We start from the raw sequence: 25,402 nt of genomic DNA, 5'->3' as shown, positions 1-25,402 counted from the left end.
AGCTGGAGGCCATAAAGTCCATGGAGTTAACAAAAAAAGGCACTCTTAGCAATTTAAAAAAAGCACAGAAAAGTCAAACTCCTCCGATCTCACGAGGAAGACCTACCTACCTGCTACGAAGGACCACCAGCGTTCCCCCCCAGCAAACCTACAGACAGGAGACACCTCCACCCTGTACCTTCATCCTAATTCTTCTGAGGGGACAAAGCGACATGACACACATGCCCTCCTTTCTCCTTCAGAGCCACGGAGGAAATGATGGGGGCTGAACCCGTGCAGTCAGAGCACGTTGCTCTCAGAAGCTCCCTGTCATGGCCTGTGGGGAAAGCACTTTTGCAAGGAGCCTTCCCCTCTCCTGGGGGTTGGTGTGGAGGTCTGGGGCCAGAGAAGAGCCCAAACATGATCAGCCACCTCCAGGGTCTTGGCCTCAGAATATGACTATGTCTCAGCTGGAAGCCCGGCTTGCGGAGGGGTGGGCCGCCGGGGGAACATCCACTGCCAACCGGGACGGCTGAGGCCACAGTGGGTTCTGGACACCATCTCTGAGGCTGCAGTGAAAGCCAGGCACAAGTCCTGGTCTCTACCAGCGGAAGAAATCACTGGAGCCAGACCAATGCGGCTCGGCTAAGAGATGTGGAAACAGGGCAGCCGGGCGGCAACTCTCTATTCTGCGTTTATCCAGCGTTTTACCACTGGAGAGTAGACTCAGTTACCCTGAGTTTTTTCACATGAAACAACAACATGTCTACTGGGCTGGGCCCGATCCAACCCCTTTCACAAAATTTTTTTTAAAAAGAAAGCAAGAAAAAGGCACCAAACGACAGGCACAGGGATCAGATCAGAAGCCTGGAGTGGCCAGAAGAGTCATGAGTGCCTTTGAGAGGCTAAAAGAACAGAGTGCAATTCTGGGGTGACATTGGCACTTTGAAGTAACCAGAAGACCTCTAGGTGGTGCCAGGAAGGGAACTTGGTAAAAGCAAGGCAGGAAAATTCAAAGGCCCCAGGGTCTCCTTCCTTCCCTCCAGCCCAGACCTCACAAGGGCCCTGAGGTGGGGCATTTCCTCTGAGCAAATGGGAGTCAGCGTCCTTCCCTGCAGAAGACAGCTGGGAAGGCTCTATTCCCGGTTCCAGGAGCTTCGAGCATCACACGAGTGCAGCATTTGGAGAGGCTGGCCTCCCACCATGCCCAGGCCTCCCTCGAAGCCTGGGTTGGGCTGATGTCTGGGCTGTCCACCCCAACTGGGTTGGCGAGTGGCAGAGCTGTTGAAGAAGCCTGTGGCCCTTTCTCCTGAAGGCCCCTTCTTTGCTCCGATCACCTGTAGCCACCTGTCAGCTTTGGAGTTGTAGTCTGGCCTCCCAAGACCAAACGTAAGCATTTAGCTCACCTTTCAGCACTGGAATCAATGTCCACTCCAGGGCTGACCTACCCACCATGAAGTGGCCCTGCCCGGCAAACCCCAGGGAGGCCAGAGATCTCAATTCCTAGGGGAGCCCCATGGGAATCTGCTAATGAGACCTCACAAGCAGAACGTATTGTGGTGGCCCGGTGACAGCTGGCACCCAGGGAAAACCTAAGCTGATGCACTTCTTCAGTTTGGGGCTAATAGAATGAGAAAACCAAAACCCATGGATTATGGCTGAAATCTATGTATGAAATAAACATGACTGCATGTGTAAAACTCCTGGCCTCCCAGAGTCAGTAGGAAAGCGCCAGGTGTTTGTGGAATGCCACTTCACCGCACCTGTGCTCACAAGCACGGTTAGGAAAGTTTATAATTCCATGTACTGAATCCTTTGGTGAAAACTTTGCAGATGCCTATGCAAACGGAGAGGAACAAAACCGAGACAGGGCCTCCGAGCCTTTTCTTGCTGGCTTTGGAACAAATCTTACCATCCTTCTTACCAGGGATGCCAGGTGGAAGGCAGAGTTCTCCCTCCTGACCAGAAAGGCTGTGGGCATTCCTGGCATGGCTGGAGCAGAGCGCGGAGCTGGGGTGGGCACTGCATTCTGCTCTTTTTCCAAGACTCCTGCTGACGCTGTTGCCCACCTCCTGATGTCAGGATGTCCCGGGAAGAGACAGCAGGGATGCCCCCAGCTCCCATTCAAGGGGAAGGCCAGCAACTCAGAACCCATCATCCCACATGCTCTTCAGCCCAAACACATCCCACAAGACTGCTTTTCCCTCAGTGAGGAGACTGCTCACCGCCTTGGACTTGCCAACCCAACCACAGCGGGTGTTTTCCGCCTGTTCTCACGGCCTCACACACTCTTCTAGGATAATCTCAAGTGGCTTGCATGGAAAATCTGGCCCCCAAAGCAGATGTTTCTTTCTGTTCTATCTACCCTCTCCTCCTCCATTCTCCTTCCTCATTTTTTTCCCTTCCTCATTCTTAACTTCATTGGAATCGAAAACATTGAATGCTTTTTTTATTTTTATTTTTTTGCCTAGAAGGTAAGTGATTTTACAAAATCTGAACAAATAAGTTCATCAGTGAAATGAAACCAAACCCTGAATGTACTCCTCCTGGCTCACAAGTCACACTTGGAATCATGGTCTTGCCAGTGGCAGGGGGTGGGCATTTCAGGAATTAAAATACTGGGGTCCTGAGAGATTCTTTTCTCCTATAGTCAAAATTAAAAGTCCCAGAATTCCTTCCTTTCTCAAGAAGGAACACTCCATCAGTCCCTGAGATAAATCAGTGACATTGGTTTGTTTAATTGCCACATGGAAAAGACTCCTATCATCACTACCACTGAATATTCATGATAATTAAGAGTTGTTATTTCTTTCCACTCTCTTGAGAGGGTAGGTGGAAGACCTATTTCCTGAGGAGGAAAGATTATCTCGGGCAGCATGAGTTGCCCAAAGTCATCTGGCAAGAGACTAGAACTGCAGTCTGAACTGGAGCTTTCCTTGAATATGGTCTGATCAGTGCCCTCAGAGTCTCTCTTCCAACAGCCTGTCCAGATGACAGTCTCCCTCAAACAACACAGTCATAACTGCAGGGGCAAGATCCACGAGTGCATGCTACAAACAGTGGGAGCCTCAAAATACCTGCTGTGTTGTACTTATTAATGACAATGGAAAAAACAGTGAATTTACAGTGGGGGAACTTGGCAGACGCCACCTTAACTGTAGGGACTGAAAGTACTTGCCACCAAATTCATACACTGAAGCCCTAACCCCCAGTGTGATGGGTCCTTGGGAAGGTACTGAGGTTTAGAAGAGGTCATGAGGGTGGGGTGCTTATAAGAAGAGACCGGAGAGCTTGCTCTCTCCTGTCCCTCTCCCCAGCCCTCCGCCATGGGAGGACACAGCAAAAGGACAGCCTGCGAGAGGGTCCTCACCGGAACCCAACCATGTTGCCACCCTGACCTCAGACTTCCAGCCTCCTGAACTGTGAAAAAATGAATGTCTGTTGTTTAAGCCATGCAGTCTACGGTAGTTTGTTGTAGCAGCCCAAGCTAAGACATCAACCGAGAGATCAGGGTAAGAACTAGCTAGTAAGAAGACCTGTACCCCTGGCACGCTCATTAGGAAGAGCACATCACCCGCCCAGCCTTGCCTGCCAAAAAGGTATTACCTCACTGTGACCCTGAGAACACATGAGCTACATGCAAATTGAGGGGCCTTCTACAAAATCCCCGATCAGGACTCTACAAAAAGTGTCAAGTCATGGAAGACAAGGAAAAAAAAAAAAAAAAGACTTTGTCAAAGACTGAAGAAGACAAAGGAGATGTGACAACTGAATACAACGTGGGATCCCGGACTGGATCCTGGAACAGAAAAAGGACATCAATGGGAAAATGGGTGAAATCTGAGTCAAGTCTGTAGCTGTTAATAGCGCTGCACCCCTGGCGATGTCTTAGGTTTGATAGCTGTGCTACGGTTAGGCAAGATGTTAGCACTAGGAGAAGCTGGGTGGATGGGTATTCTCTGTACTGTTTTCCCAACTCTTCACTGAGTCCAAAATTATCTCAAAAGAAAAAGGTTTAAAAAAAAAAAAAATCTATCCCCCACTAGAGTAATTCCTCTGGGTCTCATCAAAGGGGATGGGATCATGTCCAGAAACTGTGAGCTCCGAAATAAATTACCAAATGGAGGAGCAGCTGTACACACACCAGATAGTGACATTTCAATGAGAGAGTGGAGGTCCGCCATCGACACGTCCTGAATTATTAGCGACAATACGAGGAAACCACCGACCCGTGAGGAAAGGCCCAAGACGGAGTATGTCCAGGAGGAGTAGCTGAGGAGGGCAGGAAGTGCTTTAAAGAGGACCCTGCCTTCAAGGAACACTGAAAGGTGAAGGCAGCCTGGTCCAATGCTTGGGTTCTTTTTTCTCTAGATAGATCTATCTAGATCTACTCTCCAGGCCAGCGGGCCATGGCTGTGGTCACAGAACACGGATTTCTGAACTCTGGTGTACCCTGCCTTGAACTGCTGAGATCAGGAAATCTGCTTGGGAATCACAGTGGACACTCTGGGATATTCCTTCCCCAAAGGAAACCTGTGTTTTAAGCCCTGAAGCAGCAGTGAGTCTGAGACCTCGCCCATCAACCTGCCCGAGCGCCTGCAGGACCACAGGCTACACCCGCCTGAGGGTGGGCATCCCTTCCCTGACAAGTTCCCAAGTTACCTGTGATCCTGTTGGAAATGCTGAAGAGCCTGGAAGTCCTCTGCCGCTGCACAAACGGTTCCCGGTAATACCGATCCCCAAAGCACATGCCCAGTAGTTCCTTGCGAACCGTCTTGTTCCAGAGTCCATAGATCAGCGGGTGGCAGATGGCACTGGTAAAGGACAGCCAAGTGGCCCAGGTCTCCAGGGTTGGGGAGACATAGTTCTTCCCCCAGAGGGCCTCAGAGGTGATGACGACCATGTAGGGGCCCCAAGTGACCAGGAAGGCACCAATGACCACCAGGATGGTGATGAGCGCTTTGCACTGGTTGGCCGAATAGACCACGCCCTGAAAGGCGTTCTTCCTACTGCCCGAGGAAGAGGTGGAGGTGCTGGAGTTCTTCCTCCCGTTCCTGTGCGCGTCCTCCTCCACAAGGACCACGGTGCCACAGTGCACCTTGCGTGCCTTGACCCTGGCCACGCGGAAGATGAAGCCATAGCACACCAGCATGACCAGGAAGGGGAACAGGGCACACCAGATCTGCCAGAAGGCGGTATAGCCAGGCTCCCGGTGCCACGCGGCCACACACATCCACTTGAACTCGTCAAACTCCACCGATGACCAACCAAACAGAGGTGGCAGGCAGCCAATGAGGGAGTGAAGCCAGATGTAGGCAAGCGCCACCACGGCTCGATTGCCTGTGATCTTCATGGGGTACACCATGGGGTACAGGACAGCATAGTAGCTAGAAAAAGAATGGAGGCAGGTGAGGGAGACGAGTAAAATAGAGAAGACACACCAGAAGGGGCACCCACTGCTCTCCTAGGTGGCGAGCTCTGTTGGATTTCTCTCATTCAACACTGCCATGGGGTGAATGCTTCTAAAAGTAGCACCTTCTCTCAACCCTCCCTGGACAAGTCACAGACTGGCCATGTGACACAGCTCCGTGGAACTCTTCATCGGAGAACGGCTGGACACCAGGAAGAACACAGAGCTCAGGCGGCCCTGTTTCCAGAGCCCGCTCACGTTTCAGGGTGTGACTAGTCTTCAGGCATCTCCAGGAGTTCTAAGGGATCATGCATCAAACCAGATCACTTCTGTGTTTCTGACAGTAATCCTTTTAGAGCTGTTTTCAGAGGGTCCTCAGAAACCAGAAGAACATCTAAGGATTACGGGGTACATTCATTCAGTGAACGTTTACTGAAGGCCTGCCACATGCCAAGCACCGTGCTATGCACCAGGAATACAGGTAAAAAAGGTGCAGGGGGAGACAGACACATAAGCAGGGTACGAGGCTCTGGAGCAGAAAGGGGATATTTAATCCTCACAAGAAGTCTTTAGAGTGACTGGCATTGTCATTATCCTCATCTTAACAGCAGAGAAAGGATAAATAATCTGCTCTAGATAAGGAAGGGGAAGAAACAAGATAAAACCCGGGGCAACCTGACTCTACAGTCCCCAGCGCACATGCCAGCAATTCCCTGCAAACCGTCTTGTTCCGGAGTCCACAGACCAGGGGTGGTTCCTAACCCCTCAGCTCTGTGAAGAAGGAGAGAGGCCTGGAGAACTACTGATTCATATTGACGGGGCCTCGGATCCAGACTGCAGGGTCAGGGCGGACTTCCTGGACCAGATGGCACACAAACTCAGGTCTTGAAAGAACAGAGGCACTGGCCCAGGAACAGCTGAGGCAGAACGCCAGCCTTGGCGAGACGCGGAGATGTACCTGAGCACCGGCTCAATGAGGAAGCTGCCTGTAGCTCAACCAGGCCGGCGCGGGGTGATGGTGCGCGGGGAGAAAAGGAGCCAGGGGGGCCGGGGCGTGCAGAGCCTTGCCAGCCAGCTGAGCTCTGACCCTTTAACTGGAGTGGGTGGGAGGATTTAGACCATGGGGTTGAAAGTAAACCACCAGCCTCCCCACCCGGACATTTTATCCAAAGGAAATGTTCTTTAATGGTGGAGCTTCTGCAGGAGGGCAACGTGCGGCGGGACAGGGGTGACCTCACTGAGGCTGCCTGCTACAGGCAGGACCTTAGGAGATGACTATGGCTATGAGCCTCACACACCACCTGTGAACCACCTGCTCCACCAGGACCTTCCTGAGTCACCCCTGGGCACTAGAGCTCAGGGACAGGGGCCATGGCCTGAATTACCACCTGCTGCCTGGGGCAGGCTCTCATGGAGGGGTCCCTGTATGAAAGGCCTTCCAAATCAGAGGCAAGACAGGGACTGCTGGTCTCAAGCCTCGAGGCCCCACCAAGGTCTAGCCTGGAAAGAGTGTTTCTGAGCGTGGAGCGTGATGAGAGGAAACCACCGTGATTATGGTATGGATTACAGAACCCCTGCACAGAGCCTGGGGTAAAGCAATTCCTGTCTTCTGCTGACATCTGGGTTCGCATCTTGCAAAGGCCGTGCAGCCCCGTGAAAGAAGCATGCCTTTGGAGTTGGCGATCCCTGGGTTCAGATGGCGACTCTGCTATCCACTAGCTGTGTGACCTTGGGTAGCTGAGCTAAGCTCTCAGAGCTTCAGTTCCTTCACCAGGAAGATGGGAATCACAGAACGTCTGGCATAGATCTGCTCCAAGGACAGAATGGGCTCGAGTGGGGGGAAAGGGCTGGATGGGGCCTCCCTTTAGATGGCAGCGGGGACAGGGCTGGGACATTGTGCACTGACCTTTCCCCCTTCCTTCCTGAAGACAGAATCCCTAACTTGCTCCTGCAAAACTGCTGTGACCACAGGGGACGCTGGGCCCTTCTAAGCACCAGGGGATGAATCAGGCCATGCTGGTGGTATCCCCTCCCTTGCCAGGTGACCAGCTGAGGCACTGACCTGTGTGACATCATCTAGCAAATGAAATGTGAGGGGAGTTTGCTGGGGTGGGATTGGGGGCACTTCCAGGAAGGTTTTCTCCACTTTTAAAAAGAAACAAGGCGGATATTCCTACTTTCCTCTGCCCATTTAAAACTCGTGCAGGCCCTCTGACCTCAGGCAACACTTCAGGGGTGAGTGTGCAGGTAGGTGTGGGAGGCCAGGCCTGGGGAACATGAGCTTGTCCCCGTCTCCTCTGACCAGCCACGTTCAACCAGTCATCAAAATCATTACGACGGGGCTTCCCTGGTGGCGCAGTGGTTGAGAGTCCGCCTGCCGATGCAGGGGACACGGGTTCGTGCCCCAGTCCGGGAAGATCCCACATTCCGTGGAGCGGCTGGGCCCGTGAGCCATGGCCGCTGAGCCTGTGCGTCCAGAGCCTGTGCTCCGCAGCGGGAGAGGCCACAACAGTGAGAGGCCCGCGTACCGCAAAAAAAAAAAAAAAAAAGTAAAAACAGGGGTCGTTATCTAAGTGGGTGATCTCGTGGCAGGAGAGCTAAGCATTGGAGCCCCTACGGGCATTACCACTTTGAAGTTACATGTGACATCACAAAAGGCTCTTTGGGGACCAAGGGTGGTGCTTGGGCTCGTGTCTAAAAATGAGTTGTTGGAGAAAAGATGGAGAGCTTCAGAAGACAGCTAAGAGTATGGAAAACAAAGGAAAACCCCTCCGTTTTGGCCTGTATTAACCTGCAGGGAATAGGGAGTTGCTTTTGTTCTATATTTTCCTTTGAACCTGCAACTAGGCCTAAATGAGGCTTAAGTTTAAAAAATGAAGTTTCAAATCTATGAAACCCATTAAAAAAATTCCTTTTGTGGACAGATGTTGGCATGTTTATATCTTGATAAAGGTGTAGATTTGAGCATTGCCATGTATGTACATTTAGCCAAAAGAACCCTAAAACCAAAGCCTTTAGCATCTCAGAAACTGGCCGAGTTACTTACCAGCCATGTGGACTTGGGCGAGTTTGCAAAACCTCGCTAGGCTCTTCTGCAAAATGAGGACTGATAGGGTCGTTTTGAGGATTAGCTGGGATCTACATTTGTTAATGGCATAGTGCGGCCCCCGGCAGGTGACTAGCATGTAACACATTCTAGTAGAGATCATGCCCCCCGCCCTTGTTTTCTTCCACTTTCTTACCGATGTTCCCATCTCTTTCTTCCACCCCCTTTCTCTTATTCTTCTCTCCTCTCTCCTCACTTATCTTTTACTACTGCCTCCTCTCGCCTGTTTCCCTCCCTCTCACTCTCCCTTCCTTCCTACCCATCCCCTCCACCTCTCTCTGTCTCTGCTTCTCCCTCTCTTTCTCATTCTCTCTCTCTCTCTCTCACACACACACACACACACACACAGCTGCATCTTTAGGTTTCCAACATAGAAGGCAAATACATAACCTTCAAAATCACTAATATCAAGTAAATTTAATTCCCTAAAATTCATGGGGACAGGGGAAGGGGTGTTTGAATTCCTGGTCAGATTGTGATCATTTATATGAACATGATCAATTCGCTGGTCCAGTCAGTTTGTATTTTTAGCCACACGAATGACCAATAATAAAAAAAATTAATCGCACCTGCCATGAAAATATCTGAAGACACCAAATTTTACAGCAGTCTATATCTTATAGTCAAAGATCTGGGCAAAGCACTGTGATGGCCAAATCCATCTTGCTACACTCGCAGGAGGAAATGATCTATTTTCCAGAGACAACCAGGCCTTGGTGACTTGTCATCACTGGGAGAGGCAGAAGCCCTTTCTCGACTCACAGCTCTGTCACTGGGTGACCCTGGCGCAGGCTGTGGGGTCTGGGGTGCCTGGATTAAATCTCTGGTGAGATGACCGGTGACCCCCATTTGTTCACGTGCGTCACCTCTTCCATGACCAGCTGTTTCCCCTGGTCTCCAGCTGTGTCCCACACGCCATGCTTTTTCACCACTTCCGGCCTTGCTCCCTCCTCTGCGTTCTCACAGCACCTTGAACACACTGGCTCTGCGTACACACCACATGGTCCTAAAATTACCTGGCCACATGTCTATCCCCCCAACACTGCGAATTCCTCAGCGTGTCTGTTCATCTCCTTCAGCTGCGCGTTCTCAGCACCAATCACCTGGCCAGGCATACGTTAGGTCCTCCATAACTGTTTATCAAAGGCGGCTTCTTCTTTCGGAAGGGCCCCTACAATCCTATTCACTGTTAGGACTTAGCTCAAATGCCACCTTTTCCCCAGAGCGTTGCAGGCCCTGCCATCAGAAGCAGCCACGGGAGCCGTCAGAGCGCTTAATTCTGCTTTGTGTTCACATCAGGACCCACGGGTCAGCCTCTGCCATGAAGCTGTGAACTCCTGGTGGTCAAGGGCTGCGTCCTGCTCATGCTGTATCCTACCATCCGAGGATTTAGCACAGGGCCTTTCACAGAGTAGACACCCAGCAAATATTCCCAGCGTGAAAGAGCAAGGCGTCGAAAGAGGCAAATGTTCTCTCGTTTGATGCATTTTGATGGCATGATTTGAGAATCGGTCATGCTTGCTGGTGGAAATCGCACTCTCGCTTACCTAGACCTCAGATCCAAGTAAGCAGTATACGGCCTCCGAGAGCTGCCTCCACTTACTGAGCATCCACGTATACACAGTTCTGCGAGAGGCATCTAAAAACCGACTTCCCTGCTCTGCTCCTGAGCTGTTGGCCCCCACTCCACCTTCCACAGGACCCAGGACGGGACATCCCAAAAGTAATGATTCCCCATCCCATCCTACTGCCAACAGACTTCCAGTTATGTCTGCAGTGCTTATTATCAGTCTTGATAGGATGCCGATGAACGGCTGCTGAAGTAATAACCTGTACAAGCTTCTGAAGGGGAGCCTGCCTTTTACACATCAAGAATCTTCAAAGTGTGTTTACTGTGACTGAAAACACAATTCCACAAACATACATCTTCATCAAAGTGCTATATAAAATAGTAAGCTAACAGGGGACTGTAAAAATAAACTACAGTCCATCCAGAGGACGGAATACCACGTAACCATTCAAAATCATGTTCTCCAGGGATATCTGCAGGTGGGAAAAATGCTCACAATCACTTGTTAAGTGAAAAAGCAGGTCCCCAAACCACATGTGCCTTGAGTCTATTTTCTAAATTTACTGCATGCGGCCAAAAATCCCTGGAGGCAAGTATACTAAAAAAATGTAGGGCTTCCCTGGTGGTGCAGTGGTTGCGAGTCCGCCTGCCGACGCAGGGAACATGGGTTCGTGCCCCGGTCCGGGAGGATCCCACGTGCCGCGGGGTGGCTGGGCCCGTGAGCCATGGCCGCTGAGCCTGCGCGTCCGGAGCCTGTGCTCCGCAACGGGAGGGGCCACAACAGTGAGAGGCCCGCGTACCGCAAACAAACAAACAAACAAACAAAAGTAAACAGTGATTGCTCCTGATTGGTGGGATTATGGATATTTCTTATTGTACTCTTTCTATTTTTGGTATTATTTTCTTTTGTTGGGGGGAAGAAGATATTTGGAGAAGCCACCTGATTAGTTCTGACCAATGGCTTCCTTCACTCTAACCCCCCTCAGGTGCAGAGGCCTGAAAGGATTCTGGCCTCGGCCCTAGTGGAGGCCTGCACCTTGGGTAGACCATCCAGCCACCACTCATCGGCTCAAAAATGGACGATCCCAAGGGAGCCAGGGGACTCGTGTCACCCAGTGACGACAGCCCTGGGGAACCCCTCTGTGTTTTCCCTGACTCCCTCCCCAATTCTATAAATCACAGAGAATCTGAATCTCCCCCCTCTGCCCTTGTACAGTTGAACCCTTGCCTGGGATGAATGAAGTGACCATCGGCAAAATCCTAATAAAGAAGACTCCAGGGGTCGGAAACTCACTGTCAAAGCCTACAGGACTTTAACATCTAAATCTGACAGCCTAACGTAGGAATCTGGAAGAACCTTCTAGATAGAGCTGAGGGGCGTCAGCAGTACTATTCCTTGCTGTTAGAGACAGCTATGCCACAAGAAGGGACAGCCCAGATGTCTTAAAGCACACACTGTCTCTCCCAGGTGCCACCATCTTTACTCCCTGTGTTGTCTTCCCTTCCCCTGCTCTCCTTCCATCCAGGACTGAGCTGACGTTCAGGCCCTTGCACTGTGGAGGGTAGAGAGTATTTCCTCTTTGGGCTGCCCCGGTGCAGCTCTGGCCCAACCCAAAGCAACAGAGAGCAGGCAGTACTTTGGGGAAGACCTGGATCTGATACCTCCTCTGCCACGTCACCTTCCTCAGCTTCTGTTTCTCAACTATCAACTGAGAAGCAGAGGTTAATAGAACTTTTCTTTCTAATTTGTTTTTCTCATTTTTTGGCCACGCTGCACAGAATGTGGCATCTTAGTTCCCTGACCAGGGATCGAACCCACGTCCCCTGCAGCTGGAAGCGCAGAGTCTTAACCACTAGACCACCAGGGAAGTCCCCAACTACATGCAAGCTGCACCAGATAAAATCAGAGGTGCTCTGGTTGAGGGGATACAAGAAGAGGCAGAACTCTGCTTTCTCACCGTCCCCAGCACAGACGTGACACCCTCCCGAGGAACTGAGGCAGCTTGGAGGGCACAGCCCACATGATCTCTCAGGTTCCCCCTTCACCCACACTCCTAAACCCTTCGATTCTCTGAGTGTGATGCAAGCTTACCGGTCGACGGCGATGACCCCGAGGGTGAGCATGCTGGCCGAGCTGATAAGCAGGTAGAGGAGGGCCGAGAAGTTGCACCAGACCACACCGAAGATCCATTCCCTCCGAACGGAGCTGGTCGCCACGAAAGGCAGCACCAGCACGGACAGCAGGAAGTTGGACAGGGTCAGGCTGAAGACGAACTTGTTGCTGAGGGTGAGGAGGTAGGACTTCCTGTACAAGGTGACCACGATTACCAGGTTGCCCAGGCAGACGAAAATGGTGATGACGACAATGGCGACGAACTCGGTGACGACGACGCCCCCTTGGCCACCGTCCTCCTCGGTGAGGTTACTCAGCTCCTTCCTGTGGCTGAGGGAGGAGTTGAAGCTCATGGTCAGTGCGCCTCGGCGGGGGGTGGGCAGAGCATGCTGGACGACTGGAAAGACAAGACCCAGAGACAGGAGAGCAGTCATCAATCCATAGCATGTGCACTTTACAGAAGAGCTGCAGAGGCCCCAGGTCACCCAGCCAGTCGTCTCCACGCAAGCTCTACAGAAGTGGCCAGCTTTCTACAACCGACTTTCTATGCGACTCACTGTGTCCCTGTGAACGATGTGTTCCCCCAATCTATCTATTTATTTATCTAACTTTTGGCTGCGTTGGGTCTTCGTTGCTGCATGCGGGCTTTCTCTAGTTGCAGCGAGCGGGGGCCTCTCTTGTTGCGGAGCACAGGCTCTAGGCGCACGGGCTTCAGTAGTTGTGGCTCACAGGCTCCAGAGCGCAGGTTCAGTAGTTGTGGCACATGGGCTTAGTTGCTCCGCGGCATGTGGGATCTTCCCACACCAGGGCTCGAACCCGTGTCCCCTGCATTGGCAGGTGAGCTCTCAACCACTGAGCCACCAGGGAAGTCCACTCCCGCTCCCCGAGTCTAAACCACCCTATCCATTCTCCCCAGGACCAGTGGTTCAAAACCTTTAATGTACCTAAAAATCACCTGCATTACCAGCTCGAAGAGCTGATTCTTGGGCTCCATCCCTAGAGATGTCTGGTCCCAGAGAACAGAAGTACAGCCTAGGAGTCTGCATTTTAGACAACCACAGGGCAGGTGATTCTGATTCAGTCCACCTGGGCTAGGCGGACTGCTGCTTTTGACTCCTGCAATGCAGGGTGGACCCTGAACCAGCAGCATCAGTATCACCCGGCGCTTACTAGAGACGCAGAATCTCATGCCCATCTCTGAACTGCTGAATCAGAACCTAAACGTTAATGCCGTCCCCAGTTGATTCATGTGCCCATTCAAGTTGGACAATAAGATTAGCATAGGAATCATTCTGAGATCCCTAAGCAGGGTTTAAACAAGTACAGTTCATACTGAGGCATCACTATGCTCTCATCAGCCACGGTGAGGGAGGGCAAGGAGCTGACACTAATGGTAAATGGGTAAGAGGAGGCACAGTTTGAGGTCTTCGCCCACAAACACCGTTCTCAACAAGGGGCAGTCCCTGCTCTTGGGACGCTGGCTCCGGATCTTGCTGAAAACTCAAGGTTGACACATTTTAACATTCAATCCTACAGACGAATGTTTCTCCAAAAGTTTCATCTACTTGAATCAGCCAAAAAAAAATCCCACAGATCACTTTCCCCACCTGCTCTTGTTCCCAGCAAAGAGTATACACCGGAAAGGAAGGAAAGATTGCTTTCCCCGAGCCAGAAAGCAAGAACCCTGGTGCCCAGACTGCCTACACACAGCAGCAGAGCCTTCCCGACAGCGCCCGCCTGACCTGGCACCTCTGTCCAGACACCTTTGGCCATAGGGAGCTGGTAGGCGAGGAAGGCGGCTCTTCCTCTTCCCAGCAGCCCTAAAAGCCAGTTAGAAAGTCTCCCTTTACCAACAGGCGCACTCGTAGGTCACAACCACAGATGCTGCGAGCTTGAGTAACATCAAATAATTCTAATCCCTCCTCCTCTTGACAGCCTTCAAATACTTCACAGGTTACTTGCTTTCTTTTCTCCAGATTAAAACTCCCAGGTTCCCGATGTGACTTCTAGACTCTTTACTAACTCAGACTCCCTGCTTTGGACTTGCCCATGGATGTCAACGACCCTCTTGATTTGTGGACCCCAAGACTGAACGTACCGTTCTGGACATGGTCTAGTAAGTGCATAAAGGGGCAATTTTCTCCATGATCAGGATAATCTTCTGATACTATTCACTCTAGGAGTGCATTTTCTTTTGGCAACCATATTACCCTGCTGGACTTACATAAATGTGTGGTCAATTAAAACCCAAAGTTTACACACATTTGAGTTTCTGTGAAGGCAGGTGTCCCCAGGCTTAAATGTACGGCATTAGTGTTTTTAAGCCTAAATACAAAACGTTATGTCTACTAAATTTTACTTTGTGCCTTTTGGCCCGTATTTCCAGGCTGCTAAAATATTCTGAATTTTGATTCGGTTATGCAAAATACGTTAGGTACCCTAGCTTCGTGCAGTAAATATACTTTAGAATTATGCCTTCTATGTCTGTGTCTTTGTAAGCTTATTTCTGGGTTTTGCTTTTATTTTTTGAGTTCTGAATTTTGTTCACTCTTATAAGTAAATTATTAACTGGTGTCTCAAAATAAAGTCCTACATAAGCATGTTATGCTTAACTGCCTAAGTGATAACAGTGTGGTAAAGAAAACAAATTCTGAATCGTTAGACAAATGACAAAATGGGAGAAAATATTTAAAACATATCACAGGACTAATCATTCTACCTTAAAAATAAAGAGAGAGAAAAAGATAGAAAAGTGAGTAAAAGACTTTTAAAAAAGTGTAACGATATGAGATGACGGATGTTAACTAAATTTATAGTGGTAATCTTTTTGCAATATACACGTATATCAAACCATCATGTTGTACATCTGAAATTATACAATGTTATGTGTCAATTATATCTCAATAAAACTAGAAAAAAAAGAGTTCACAGAAAAAGATATACCAATTGTACTTAAACACATGAAAAGATGCCCCATTTCTTCAAAATAAGAGGAATGCACTTTAAAACTACACTGAGGTACCATTTCTTTCCTTTCATGCCACTAAAGATTCAAAAGCTTGGCAACCGTCACTGCCGGTGCGGCTGGGAGGAAGCAGGCATTCTCCAACGCTCCACATGGGAACGCAAAATGTAACAGCCCTAGGGAGGGGGATTTGGCAATACCTAACCAAGCTACACAGGCACAGAGCCTTTGATCCAGCAATTCCATTTCTAGATATTTATCCTGAAGACATAAGTTCGTAATATTAAGTAACAGATGCCCATGGTTATTTTATTCATTGAGGCAGTAGTTGTTATAAAAAGAAAATATGTGAGAAAAAGGGGGAAATAAAAATACATTTGCCCATTAAAATATACATAAATACATGCTTACTTATACAAAAAGAAAAATAGGAAATATAACCAGAAACAAAGATACAGATGGAAGTGGACTTCTCTCAGTATGTTTTTACAGTTTTGCCTTTTGAACCAAGTAAATATTTTACATACTAAAAAAGTTAAATAAAAATGGATGCAAAAAGTAGATATAAAATTGACTGCAAACTGAAAAAAAATAAGGCTAAGTATATATTAGATTGATAACATAATCATACAGAGAAAATAATTAAGTCAAGTAGCTTTTAAATATGATATTTTGACTGTAAACTCTTAATGGCATATATTGTAAAGACAAGAGAACTAAGTTTACTTAGTAGGTTAGATGTTGTTAATGGTGTTTTAAGTTTACAATTCTTTTGAGTGTACAGCAACTGAGTATACATGCTTATGTTGGGAAACACATTTCTAATCATGGGAGAAAGGAGATATGAATTACAGAATAGAGAAAGGTGAAGAAGAACCCTGTGGTGTTAGCTTGGTTATTGCAGGCATCAGTATGAAATCACTCTTCAAATATAAATATAAAAACAGGTTCGTGGCTTCCCTGGTGGAGCAGTGGTTGAGAGTCCACCTGCCGATGCAGGGGACACGGGTTCGTGCCCCTGTCTGGGAAGATCCCACATGCCGCAGAGCGGCTGGGCCTGTGAGCCATGGCCGCAGAGCCTGCACGTCCAGAGCCTGTGCTCTGCAACAGGAGAGGCCACAACAGTGAGAGGCCCACATACCGCAAAAAAAAAAACAAAAAAAAAACAGGTTCTAGGAAATTTCCCAGAATGCAGTCAGAAAAATTAAGAAATTAAAAATATAATATAGAAGGCAAATGAGAGAATGAACAGAAAGTACTTTATAAGGTATAATTACTTTTCCCAAGCAAAGCATAGTGTTGCCCTAATATGTCTTGTAATCACCAGCATGCTCCTCTTTATCCCCAATGGACTGTCCCTGGGAGTGAGGACGAACCATGCCTTTCATAAAAACAGAGTACAGTTAAATATGGTTAAAACAGTATGTTTTATATTATGTGACTTTTACCACAATAAAAAAAAGAATGTAAAAAAAAACCCTACTTTTTGCCATGTGCAACAACATAGATGGACTTGGAGTCTATTACACTAAGTGAAATAAGTCAGAGAAAGACAGATACTATATGTTATCACTTATATGTGGAATCTAAAAATTAAAACAAATTAATGAATATAATGAAAAAGAAGCCAACTCAGATATAGAGAACTAGTGGTTACCATGGGGATAGCGGAGGAACAGGGCAATATAGGGCTAAGGAATTAAGAGGTACAAACTATTAGGTATAAAATTAGCTACAAGGATATATTGTACAACACGGGGAATATAGCCAATATTTTGTCATAACTATAAATGGAGTACAACATTTAAAACCATGAATCACTATTTTGTACACCCGTAACATATATAATATTGTACAGCAATTATACATCAATAAAATAAACACAAATAAAAGAAAAAAAATTTTTAATAAAGAGAAAAGGCAAATGAGACAGTGAACAGGAAGAACTTTATAAGGTATAATTACTTTACCCAAGCAAAGCAGTGTTTCTCACTTATTATGGGAATCATTTCTGGGAACGTGGTGAACTCAGCTGATGGGAACACCTTTCCTACTCCAAATTCATAGAAAGGCTGGGTTAGATATGACCCAAAATTTAAAAAAAAAAAAAAAGCCAACCTTGGAAAAAGAAAGGGAAATCCATAGGTAACAGAAACAGAGAGAAAACTCAAAGCCAGAGTTGTAATCTCACAACTGTGGCCAAAAGGGTATTAGACCTAGTTCAAGACCCCTAGGGCTGAGGTTTTTTTTTTTGCAGTACGCGGGCCTCTCACCGTTGGGGCCTCTCCCGCTGCGGAGCACAGGCTCCGGACGCGCAGGCTCAGCGGCCATGGCTCACGGGCCCAGCCGCTCCGCGGCACGTGGGATCTTCCCGGACCGGGGCACGAACCCGTGTCCCCTGCATCGGCAGGTGGACTCTCAGCCACTGCGCCACCAGGGAAGCCCTGGGCTGAGATTTTTTATGTGGGAGGATGACTTTGGGTTCCACAAGGCAGAGAACTGGAACCAATATCCTGCCTAAAGAGTGGGTTCTAGAAGGGCTGCCTCCTCCATGAAAAAAAATCAGAAAAACTCCTCTTACTGGCAAAGGGAAGTGGCAAAAACAGTCATCTACCTGAAGCTCTGGGTGGAGCACTAAAGTTTTTTTCCATGAGAAATCAAACACTGAGACATGTGCCATGCTGATGAGGGTACCAAGTTTATAAATTCTGCGTGGTGCAGAAATCCAAGCTAATAAATTCATGCAAAAATTAATGCTGGCCAAAGTAAACACAAAATGGCTCTGTAGTGAATTTCCACACTCACAAAACCAACATTTAATGAAAGTGAGTGCACAGCATTTGCCATGAAGGAGAATCCACAAAACAAAAACCAGGAGAATTGACATTCCCAGAACCTGAATTAATAGAAAAATATAAAAGAGACCATAATATAAATACAGTTAAAAGCTTTAAAAGGAAAAGAGGTAGAAACCATAATGAAAGAATAAGACATCATGAAAAAAATAATAAGCAACTGTGAAAAAGAACCAAATAGAAATCCTAGAACTTAAAATTTTAGCTAACAAAATGTAAAGCTCAATGGGTATGCAGAGCAGCAGATTTAGCTAAAGACAAAGATGGTGAACTGGAAAACAGCTCTGAGGAAGTTACCCAGAATGCAACAAAAAAAAGATTAAGAAAATGAAAATATGAAATAAAAGTCAAGATACATGAAGAGCAGGTTAAGAAGATTCAACGTATGTTCGAAAGAAGTGGCATCAGGAGAGATTAGAGAGAAAGGGTAGCAGATACTGTTGGGTGCCTATCCAGCGACCAGTGTCAGGTTTTTTTCCCTTACTGGCAGACCTCTGACTTTGTTTTGGTGTCCAATCCTCCTCCAGTGACTCAGAGAAGGCTGATCGGATCCCTGGTTCTCAGAGTCCTGAGTGGGCTAAACAAATCATTGTGTTGCCTTTCTCCTTGCAATTCTGGCATATTAGTCAGGAGCAGAAGTCAGTGGATTTCTGGGAAAAGCTGCTTTGATCTCACAAAGGCACTAGAGAGCACAGAGCTGTGGCAGCCACCTTGGGATCATTAGAGGTGCGAGGCCAACATGCTGAGCACGGCAAAGAAGAAAGCCCGGATCCCTGAGCTGCTGAATCAGCAAATCCGGAAGTCACCTTCATCCTGGCTTCTGGTTATGCAAAGTAATACATTTGTAAAAATTATTTTTAAAGCTATTTTCAGTTAGGTGTCTGTTACTTGAGTCAAAAGCATCCAACTTACATTAGGGTGGACCTACACTGCCTACATTAAGGTTGATGCATTATTTAGAGGTATAATTGAACATTTTCTAGAATTAAAGAAACACATGAGTCCTTAGAACAAAAGAGCATATCAAGTTCTAAGGATAAGTCAGAAAATGTCTATACCAAGGTGCATCACAACGAAAAATGACAAACACTAAGATAAAGAGAAAATGGTAAAAACAAATTTTCTGGGTTTCCCTGGTGGCGCGGTGGTTGGGAGTCCGCCTGCCGATGCTGGGGACACGGGTTCGTGCCCCGGTCCGGGAAGATCCCACATGCCGCGGAGCGGCTAGGCCCGTGAGCCATGGCCGCTGGGCCTGCGCATCCGGAGCCTGTGCTCCGCAACGGGAGAGGACACAGCAGTGAGAGGCCCGCGTACCGCAAAAAAAAAAAAAAAAAAAAATTCCTATACAGAAGTAACAATTAGATAAACAGCAGACTCTTCTTTTGAAGAAAACAGTGGAATAATCTCTTGGAAGTGCTAAGGAAAAGAACTCTTGCCTTAAAGTTCTATAATACCATTCAAGAAAGGGCACAATATAGTTTTGAGGCAAGCAGAGACTGAATGTTTACTAATCACCCCTTATTGAATGATCCCCTTAAAGATACAATTCATGAAGGAAACTGAATCCAGAAATAAGGAAAAGAAAATGGTAACTATATGGATGAATCTAAAATCAGAACTGCAAACAATTAAATTTTAAAAGTTAAACATCGACAACAAATTTTATAAAAATAGCTAGCTTGGGAGCTTTGAAAACAAGAGGAAATTAAAACACTAAGCAAAATGGGAGCTCTTAGAGGTATGACTGGAGTAAAAATATTCCAAGTTACTTTGTACTCAGGGCAGACTTGGTTATGGCTGTTTTCCCAGCACCTGGACAAGTGCCTAGCACATAGTAGGTAACTCAATAATTATCTGTTGATGAATGACTAGCCTTCAAAACTCGGTCATTGTTAAGTTGAATATGAGTGTTAACATTATAAAGGTAGCCACTAAAAGAATAAAAATAGGATGCAAAACTTTCAATCCAAAATGTGTGGGGGGGGAAGGAATAAAGTATTACTTGACCTGGTGGCTCTCTAGTGGCCCTATTAGCAGGGACACCAGTGAACGCCAGAATCAGAGAGCCCAGGGCTGAGTGCTATCCTTGAGGTCCTCAGCTACAGCCCTCTCCGGGAGGCGCGGGGGAACGTGGTCAAAGAGCTGACCACCCAGGGAAACCCAAAGCCCCAGCCTCTGCCAGGAGGCCTGGAGAGGGAAAGGCACAAGCCCCAGCAAATTCCCCAGGGGTGTACTTTAACAAGAGAGAAGATGTGGAGTGTCCCAGCCAGGGAAGGCTTCCTGGCAGGCGGCCAGCTTACCCAGGGCCCATTTGAATGGAAGCAAATTCAAGTGTGACTCACATTACCACTCTCCTGGCCAGTGCTGCTGCCAGACACGAAGGTGTTTCAGACTCCCACACTCTCCACGTCCTGCCATGACCAAATAAATCACTTTACACCACTGGAACATGACTGAGGTTTGAATAAATGTATCGGAAATTATTCCTGGGAAAGAGAGCCAGCCCTCTCAGTCAGGTCACCAGGGAAGGCTGGACGTGCGGGTCCTTGTCTTTACTGTCACGGTTCCAAGTATCAGTCAGTCCTCTTTGGGAACTGCCTTCAGTTCTCTTGAATATTCCCACAGACGGTGACACGTCTGCTGGATTAGACTGGCAACAGCTTCAAGTCATTCAAAGCCAAATCTTGTCACTCGAGGGAGTGATCAATATCATTTTGGGTTAACAAACAAGGCAACACTATAGAATATTGAGACAGGTATCTATTGTGTTTTATAAACTGGCCTGCATGCTAATTCCCCAGAAATAATTCTAGAAATGCCTTGCTTTGCAAAAACAGAATTACTACAATATAAAGGTGGATGCCCTCGCTTTCCCTTATTTAATTGTATAAATTTGGATATGTTCTAGTCCCACCTCATATTTTTACCTAGAACTCTGATTTTCATTGACTTATAGTGGACTTTTTTCCTGCTCATATGGCTGTTACCCTATACTTGTCAGAGGTTGTGTGGCATGGTGGTTAAGTGTATAGACTCTGAAGTCTGCCTGGGTTTGAAGCCCAGCTCCTGTAAAAAAGAACAGTGTGTTTATTTGTATCAAGCGCCTAGAACAGTGTCTGGCACACGGTGAGCCTTCACTTCATACTATGGCTTCTATCTGAAGCATTCACCCTGATTTTACTTCGGGAGAGGACCCTTCCCGTATTCTTAGGCCATGGTCACATGACCCAGGACTTTGGCTGGAACAGCCAGAGGACAGACTAGCCTACCATGGGGTTGGCAGGCTGATACCATGAGCCTGGGGCTGCAGCAGCTGGCCATCTTGGACACTACATGGAAAGTGCTTACAGGCAAATAAAGGTGAGAGAATGAGAGAGAGAAGGAGAAAGGGGGAAAGAGAGAAAGAGAGCAAGAGAGAAAAAGAAGGGGGCAGGGAGAACATGCAACGAATCCATTCACAAATGCTGATGAAATAATGTGTGATTCTGAATTTTCTTGTTCTCAGTTACATGAGCTGGTGAATTTTCTCCTTCACTTATGCTAATTTGGCAGGGTTTCTGGCACTTGCAACTTAAAGAATCCTGACTGATACTCTGATACGCCATGATCTGCATATAACACGTCAAGACCCCACCTCTTTGGACACTGGTACCAGGAACCTTCCCTTTCTCAAGATTAGGCCGACTCCTCAGCACAGCTCTACCTTCCTCAGCCTCCTGCTAGAGACCTTCTTAACCTTTTCTTCTCACCACGGACAACGCCATGGAACCATGGACCCTAGTATGGTGGAGTTTCTTCATATGGAAGCATAGAGAAGCTTTTCACCCCCCAGAGTATATGTAGTCTCTTGGGGATCAGGTGGTCCGTGACCCAGTCAATAAGCCACAGCAAGGAAAAGGAGGCCTCACTCACCTGCACAATGCCCATTACAAATGGGGCCATCAAAGGGGCGGCCTGAGAGTCCACAGACAGCAGGCCCAGGCTTGGGTTTGTGTTGGGAGACCATGCTGGTCAGAGGATGCAGGACTCTTGGCACCTAACAAGGGCGCTGGACACGACAAGACATAACCGACCTCTTCAAAAGTCTTCTCCAGAGCAAATCATTTCTTTTAGTGAAAGGTTCTCTTCTGATATCCTTAAATATACCCAATCAGGGTAGTGGCTCACTTCCTCCTCTGTGGCCTCCCATTTTTATGAAGAGCTGAGCACCCTAAAAGCCGGGACCACCAGATGCCCTCTTCTAAAGAAATCACATGCCAACAGGTAGGTACGTAAGATGCTCGAATAAACAACTCTCCAGGTGAGGAAATGTTCCTAAGACACCACTTCAAATAAGTTCAGGTGAGGTCACTGTGATGCTATGTTGGCCATATTCTCAGGGGCTCTTCATCTCAGCACCTCAAAGCATTTTATACACATCAATCACCAGCTGGAGCAGTTGAGGGGGTGGAGCTGGGAGGAAGGTTCAAATAACCATTTGATTTGCATGAAGGTAACTGAGAGAGACAGTGAATCCCCCATCCCGCCCACAAACCAGACCACACAACTCGTTGAGAGCCGGAAAGAGATCACAGAATCCCTGGTCTCCTTCCCTGCATTCCCTCCATCCTTCTCTGGCACACACATGAAAGTTGTTCCAAAGATGGTGGGTGCAGCGACTCAGCCTCTGCAACCCCAGAGGGATGTCCCCACCCAGCCAGTCCAGGGTCTGTTACAATGTACAGTGCTTTGCTCTTGTCCCCACAAGGGCACCATAAACCTAGTAACTTCCTGGTTTGAAACCTTTCACTTCACCTGTAAAGCTGGTCCAAGCCCTGGTCTGTTTGGGAACATGCACCAGAAGGTGGAAAAGAAGCTAGAATCAGAACCCTAGCGGCCTTATGGTCCTTCTCTGAATTCTTGGTTTGCCAGTGGGAGAGACCTGGCTTTGGTCCCCTCTGTATGTACTTTATCAACATTACCAACCTCCAAAACTTCCTTCAGCAGGGACTGAAAGTCTGGAGGCTGGGGCTCTTCACTGACCATGACCCTGTCCACAAGGGCGTCAGCCATGACTCTGTCAAATGTCTTTCCAAAACCAAGCTCTTGCTACTCAGCAAAAACATTTCCCAAGGCTCAGTCCTTGATCCATTCCTTTCTCCCTATGTCCCTGAGAATCTTACCCATTTCCAAAGTGTTGTTTAACTATTATTAACTAATGATAATCAGTATTGGCAAAACAGTATGCAACATACAATGTAATTTTACATACATTGTTTCACTTCATCTTCTGAATAACTTTTAGAGGAAGGAATCACTCTTCTCCCTGTTTCAGAGAAGCAATACAACATATGGTTAAGAGCACGAACTCTGGAACTAGAGAGCCTGGGTTCAAATCCCAGCTCCAATACTTACTGGCCTCTGTGACCTTGACATGTTACCTAACCTCTCTGGGCATAGCTCCCCACTCTGTCAAATGGAGATAATACTCCTTGCTCAGGAGTAAGTACCTCATAGGGTTGGTGGACGAAATCAATGAGTTAATATTTATACAGTGCTTAGAATAGAGTTTGGTACCACGTAAGTGTTTGTTAAATGAATAAAATGGGAACACTGAGGCTCAGAAAGGTTAAGTGCCCAGTTCAACAGAGCATTAGGTAGTAGCTCTCCAACTTGGTTCTATGACTGTGAGACTACCTTCAATCCATCTACTCACCACAGCAGATAAGATTTGACATGGTGTGGCCTCATCTAAATTCCAGACTTCTCACCCACCAACCCCTTCATGTACGTTCCGCTCCAGCCAGCTGTGCTTACGTGTTTCCATTTCCAATTTGTTCTGGCTTCTGCCTATTCCCTAGTCGGAATACTCTCCCGGTTTGTGGAATGAGTGAATAAAGATTTATGAAGTCTAAAATGTGTTATTGATCTATTGGTCTAATAACTTGATTGAAGAGAGAAAGAAAGAAATAAGTGTGTACAGGCGGTGAGGCTTTAAAGCAATACAAAAAATATAACAAGTCAGAACACTGGATTTGGCAATGATTTCTTGGATATGACACCAAAGGCACAGGCACAAAAGAAAAAACTGACAAACCGGACTTCATGAAAACTTTTTAAATTTGTGCATCAAAAGATACCATGAACAGAGTAGAAAAGCAACCCACAGATTGAGAGGAAATATTTGCAAATCATATATATGACTAGAAATTAGTGTTCAGAATATATTGAGAACTCCTAAAATTCAACAACAACAACAACAAAAAAGAACAACTCACATCCAAAAAAGATATACAACTGTCCAATAAGCACATGAAAAGATGCCCAACATCAATGATGATTAGGAAAAGTAAATCAAAACTACAATGAGATACCACCTCACACTCATTAGGATGGCTACGGTCCAAAACAAAAACCAAAACCCAGAAAATAATAAGTGCTGGTGAAGATGCAGAGAAACTGGTACCCTTGTACACTGTTGGTGGGAACGTAAAACAGTACAGCCATTGTGGAAACCAGTACAGCAGCTTCTCAAAAAATTAAACACAGAACTATCATATGATCCAGGAATTCCGCTTCTGGTTATATGCCCAAAATAGCTGACAGCAAGATCTCAAAGAGCTATTTGTACACCACGTTCATAGTGGCATTATTCACAGTAGCTACAACATGAAAGCCACCCAAGGGTGCACTGACTGATGAGCTGATAAGCAAAATACGGTATGTCCACATAAAAGAATATTATTCAGCCTTAAAAAGGAAGGAAATTCTGACATATGCTACAACATGGATGAACTCTGAGGATATCATGTGCAAGTGAAATAAGCCAGCCACAAAAAGACAAATATTGTATGATTCTACTTATATGAGGTACTTACAAGTAGTCAAAATCATAGAGATGGAAAGTTGAATGGTGGTTGCCAGGGCCTGGTGGGAGGGGGACAGGGCGAGCTGTTTAATGGGCTTAGTTTCACAAGGTGAAAAGAATTCTGGAGATGCACGGTGGTATGATTGCACCATATAAGTGTATTAATACCACTGAACTGTGCGCTTAAAAATGGCTCAGGTGGTAAATTTTATGTTAGGTATATTTTACAGCAATAAAAAAATGTTGGAAAAATATACCAGGGTACCTTCTCTTTAACTTCTCTCCCCACGGGGTTTGGAGAGTCATGAAATGAAGGAAGTCAGCTGACTTCACGGCATCTCCCCCGCTGATGAAGAAGAGAACCTCAGACGGCACGTAGAGTAACCTTTTCCTGCACCGGATGAGGAAACACAGGCTACGTCTGCCCTGGATTATTCCTCACTAGGGACTAGTCCGGCAGTGACTTCCAAGGTAAACCCACTGAGTAAAATGATTCGTCGTGCTGCACTGTCCCCAGATGACATGGTAAAGCAAAACTCAACTTTTTGTTCATCAAA

The 25,402-nt window shown here is 47.1% G+C and overlaps 1 protein-coding gene across 1 annotated transcript in view; it reads right to left on the bottom strand.

The window, feature by feature from the left end:
- The window catches only part of GPR161 (G protein-coupled receptor 161), a 48,491-nt gene that overhangs the window by 9,575 nt on the left and 13,514 nt on the right, over nt 1-25,402 (bottom strand). The window contains exons 2-3 of the mRNA XM_029226846.1: nt 12,158-12,575; nt 4,642-5,366 (exon numbers count right to left, since the gene is read on the bottom strand). Coding sequence (XP_029082679.1) covers nt 4,642-5,366; nt 12,158-12,531 — 1,099 coding nt within the window. The 5' untranslated portion in view covers nt 12,532-12,575. The remainder of the gene's footprint in view (nt 1-4,641; nt 5,367-12,157; nt 12,576-25,402) is intronic.

The sequence above is a fragment of the Monodon monoceros genome, unplaced genomic scaffold (genome assembly GCF_005190385.1).
Source record: "Monodon monoceros isolate NGI ecotype Baffin Bay Population unplaced genomic scaffold, NGI_Narwhal_1 Super_Scaffold_18, whole genome shotgun sequence".
Lineage (NCBI taxonomy): Eukaryota > Metazoa > Chordata > Mammalia > Artiodactyla > Monodontidae > Monodon > Monodon monoceros.
This window is presented reverse-complemented; position numbering and strand designations above follow the sequence as displayed.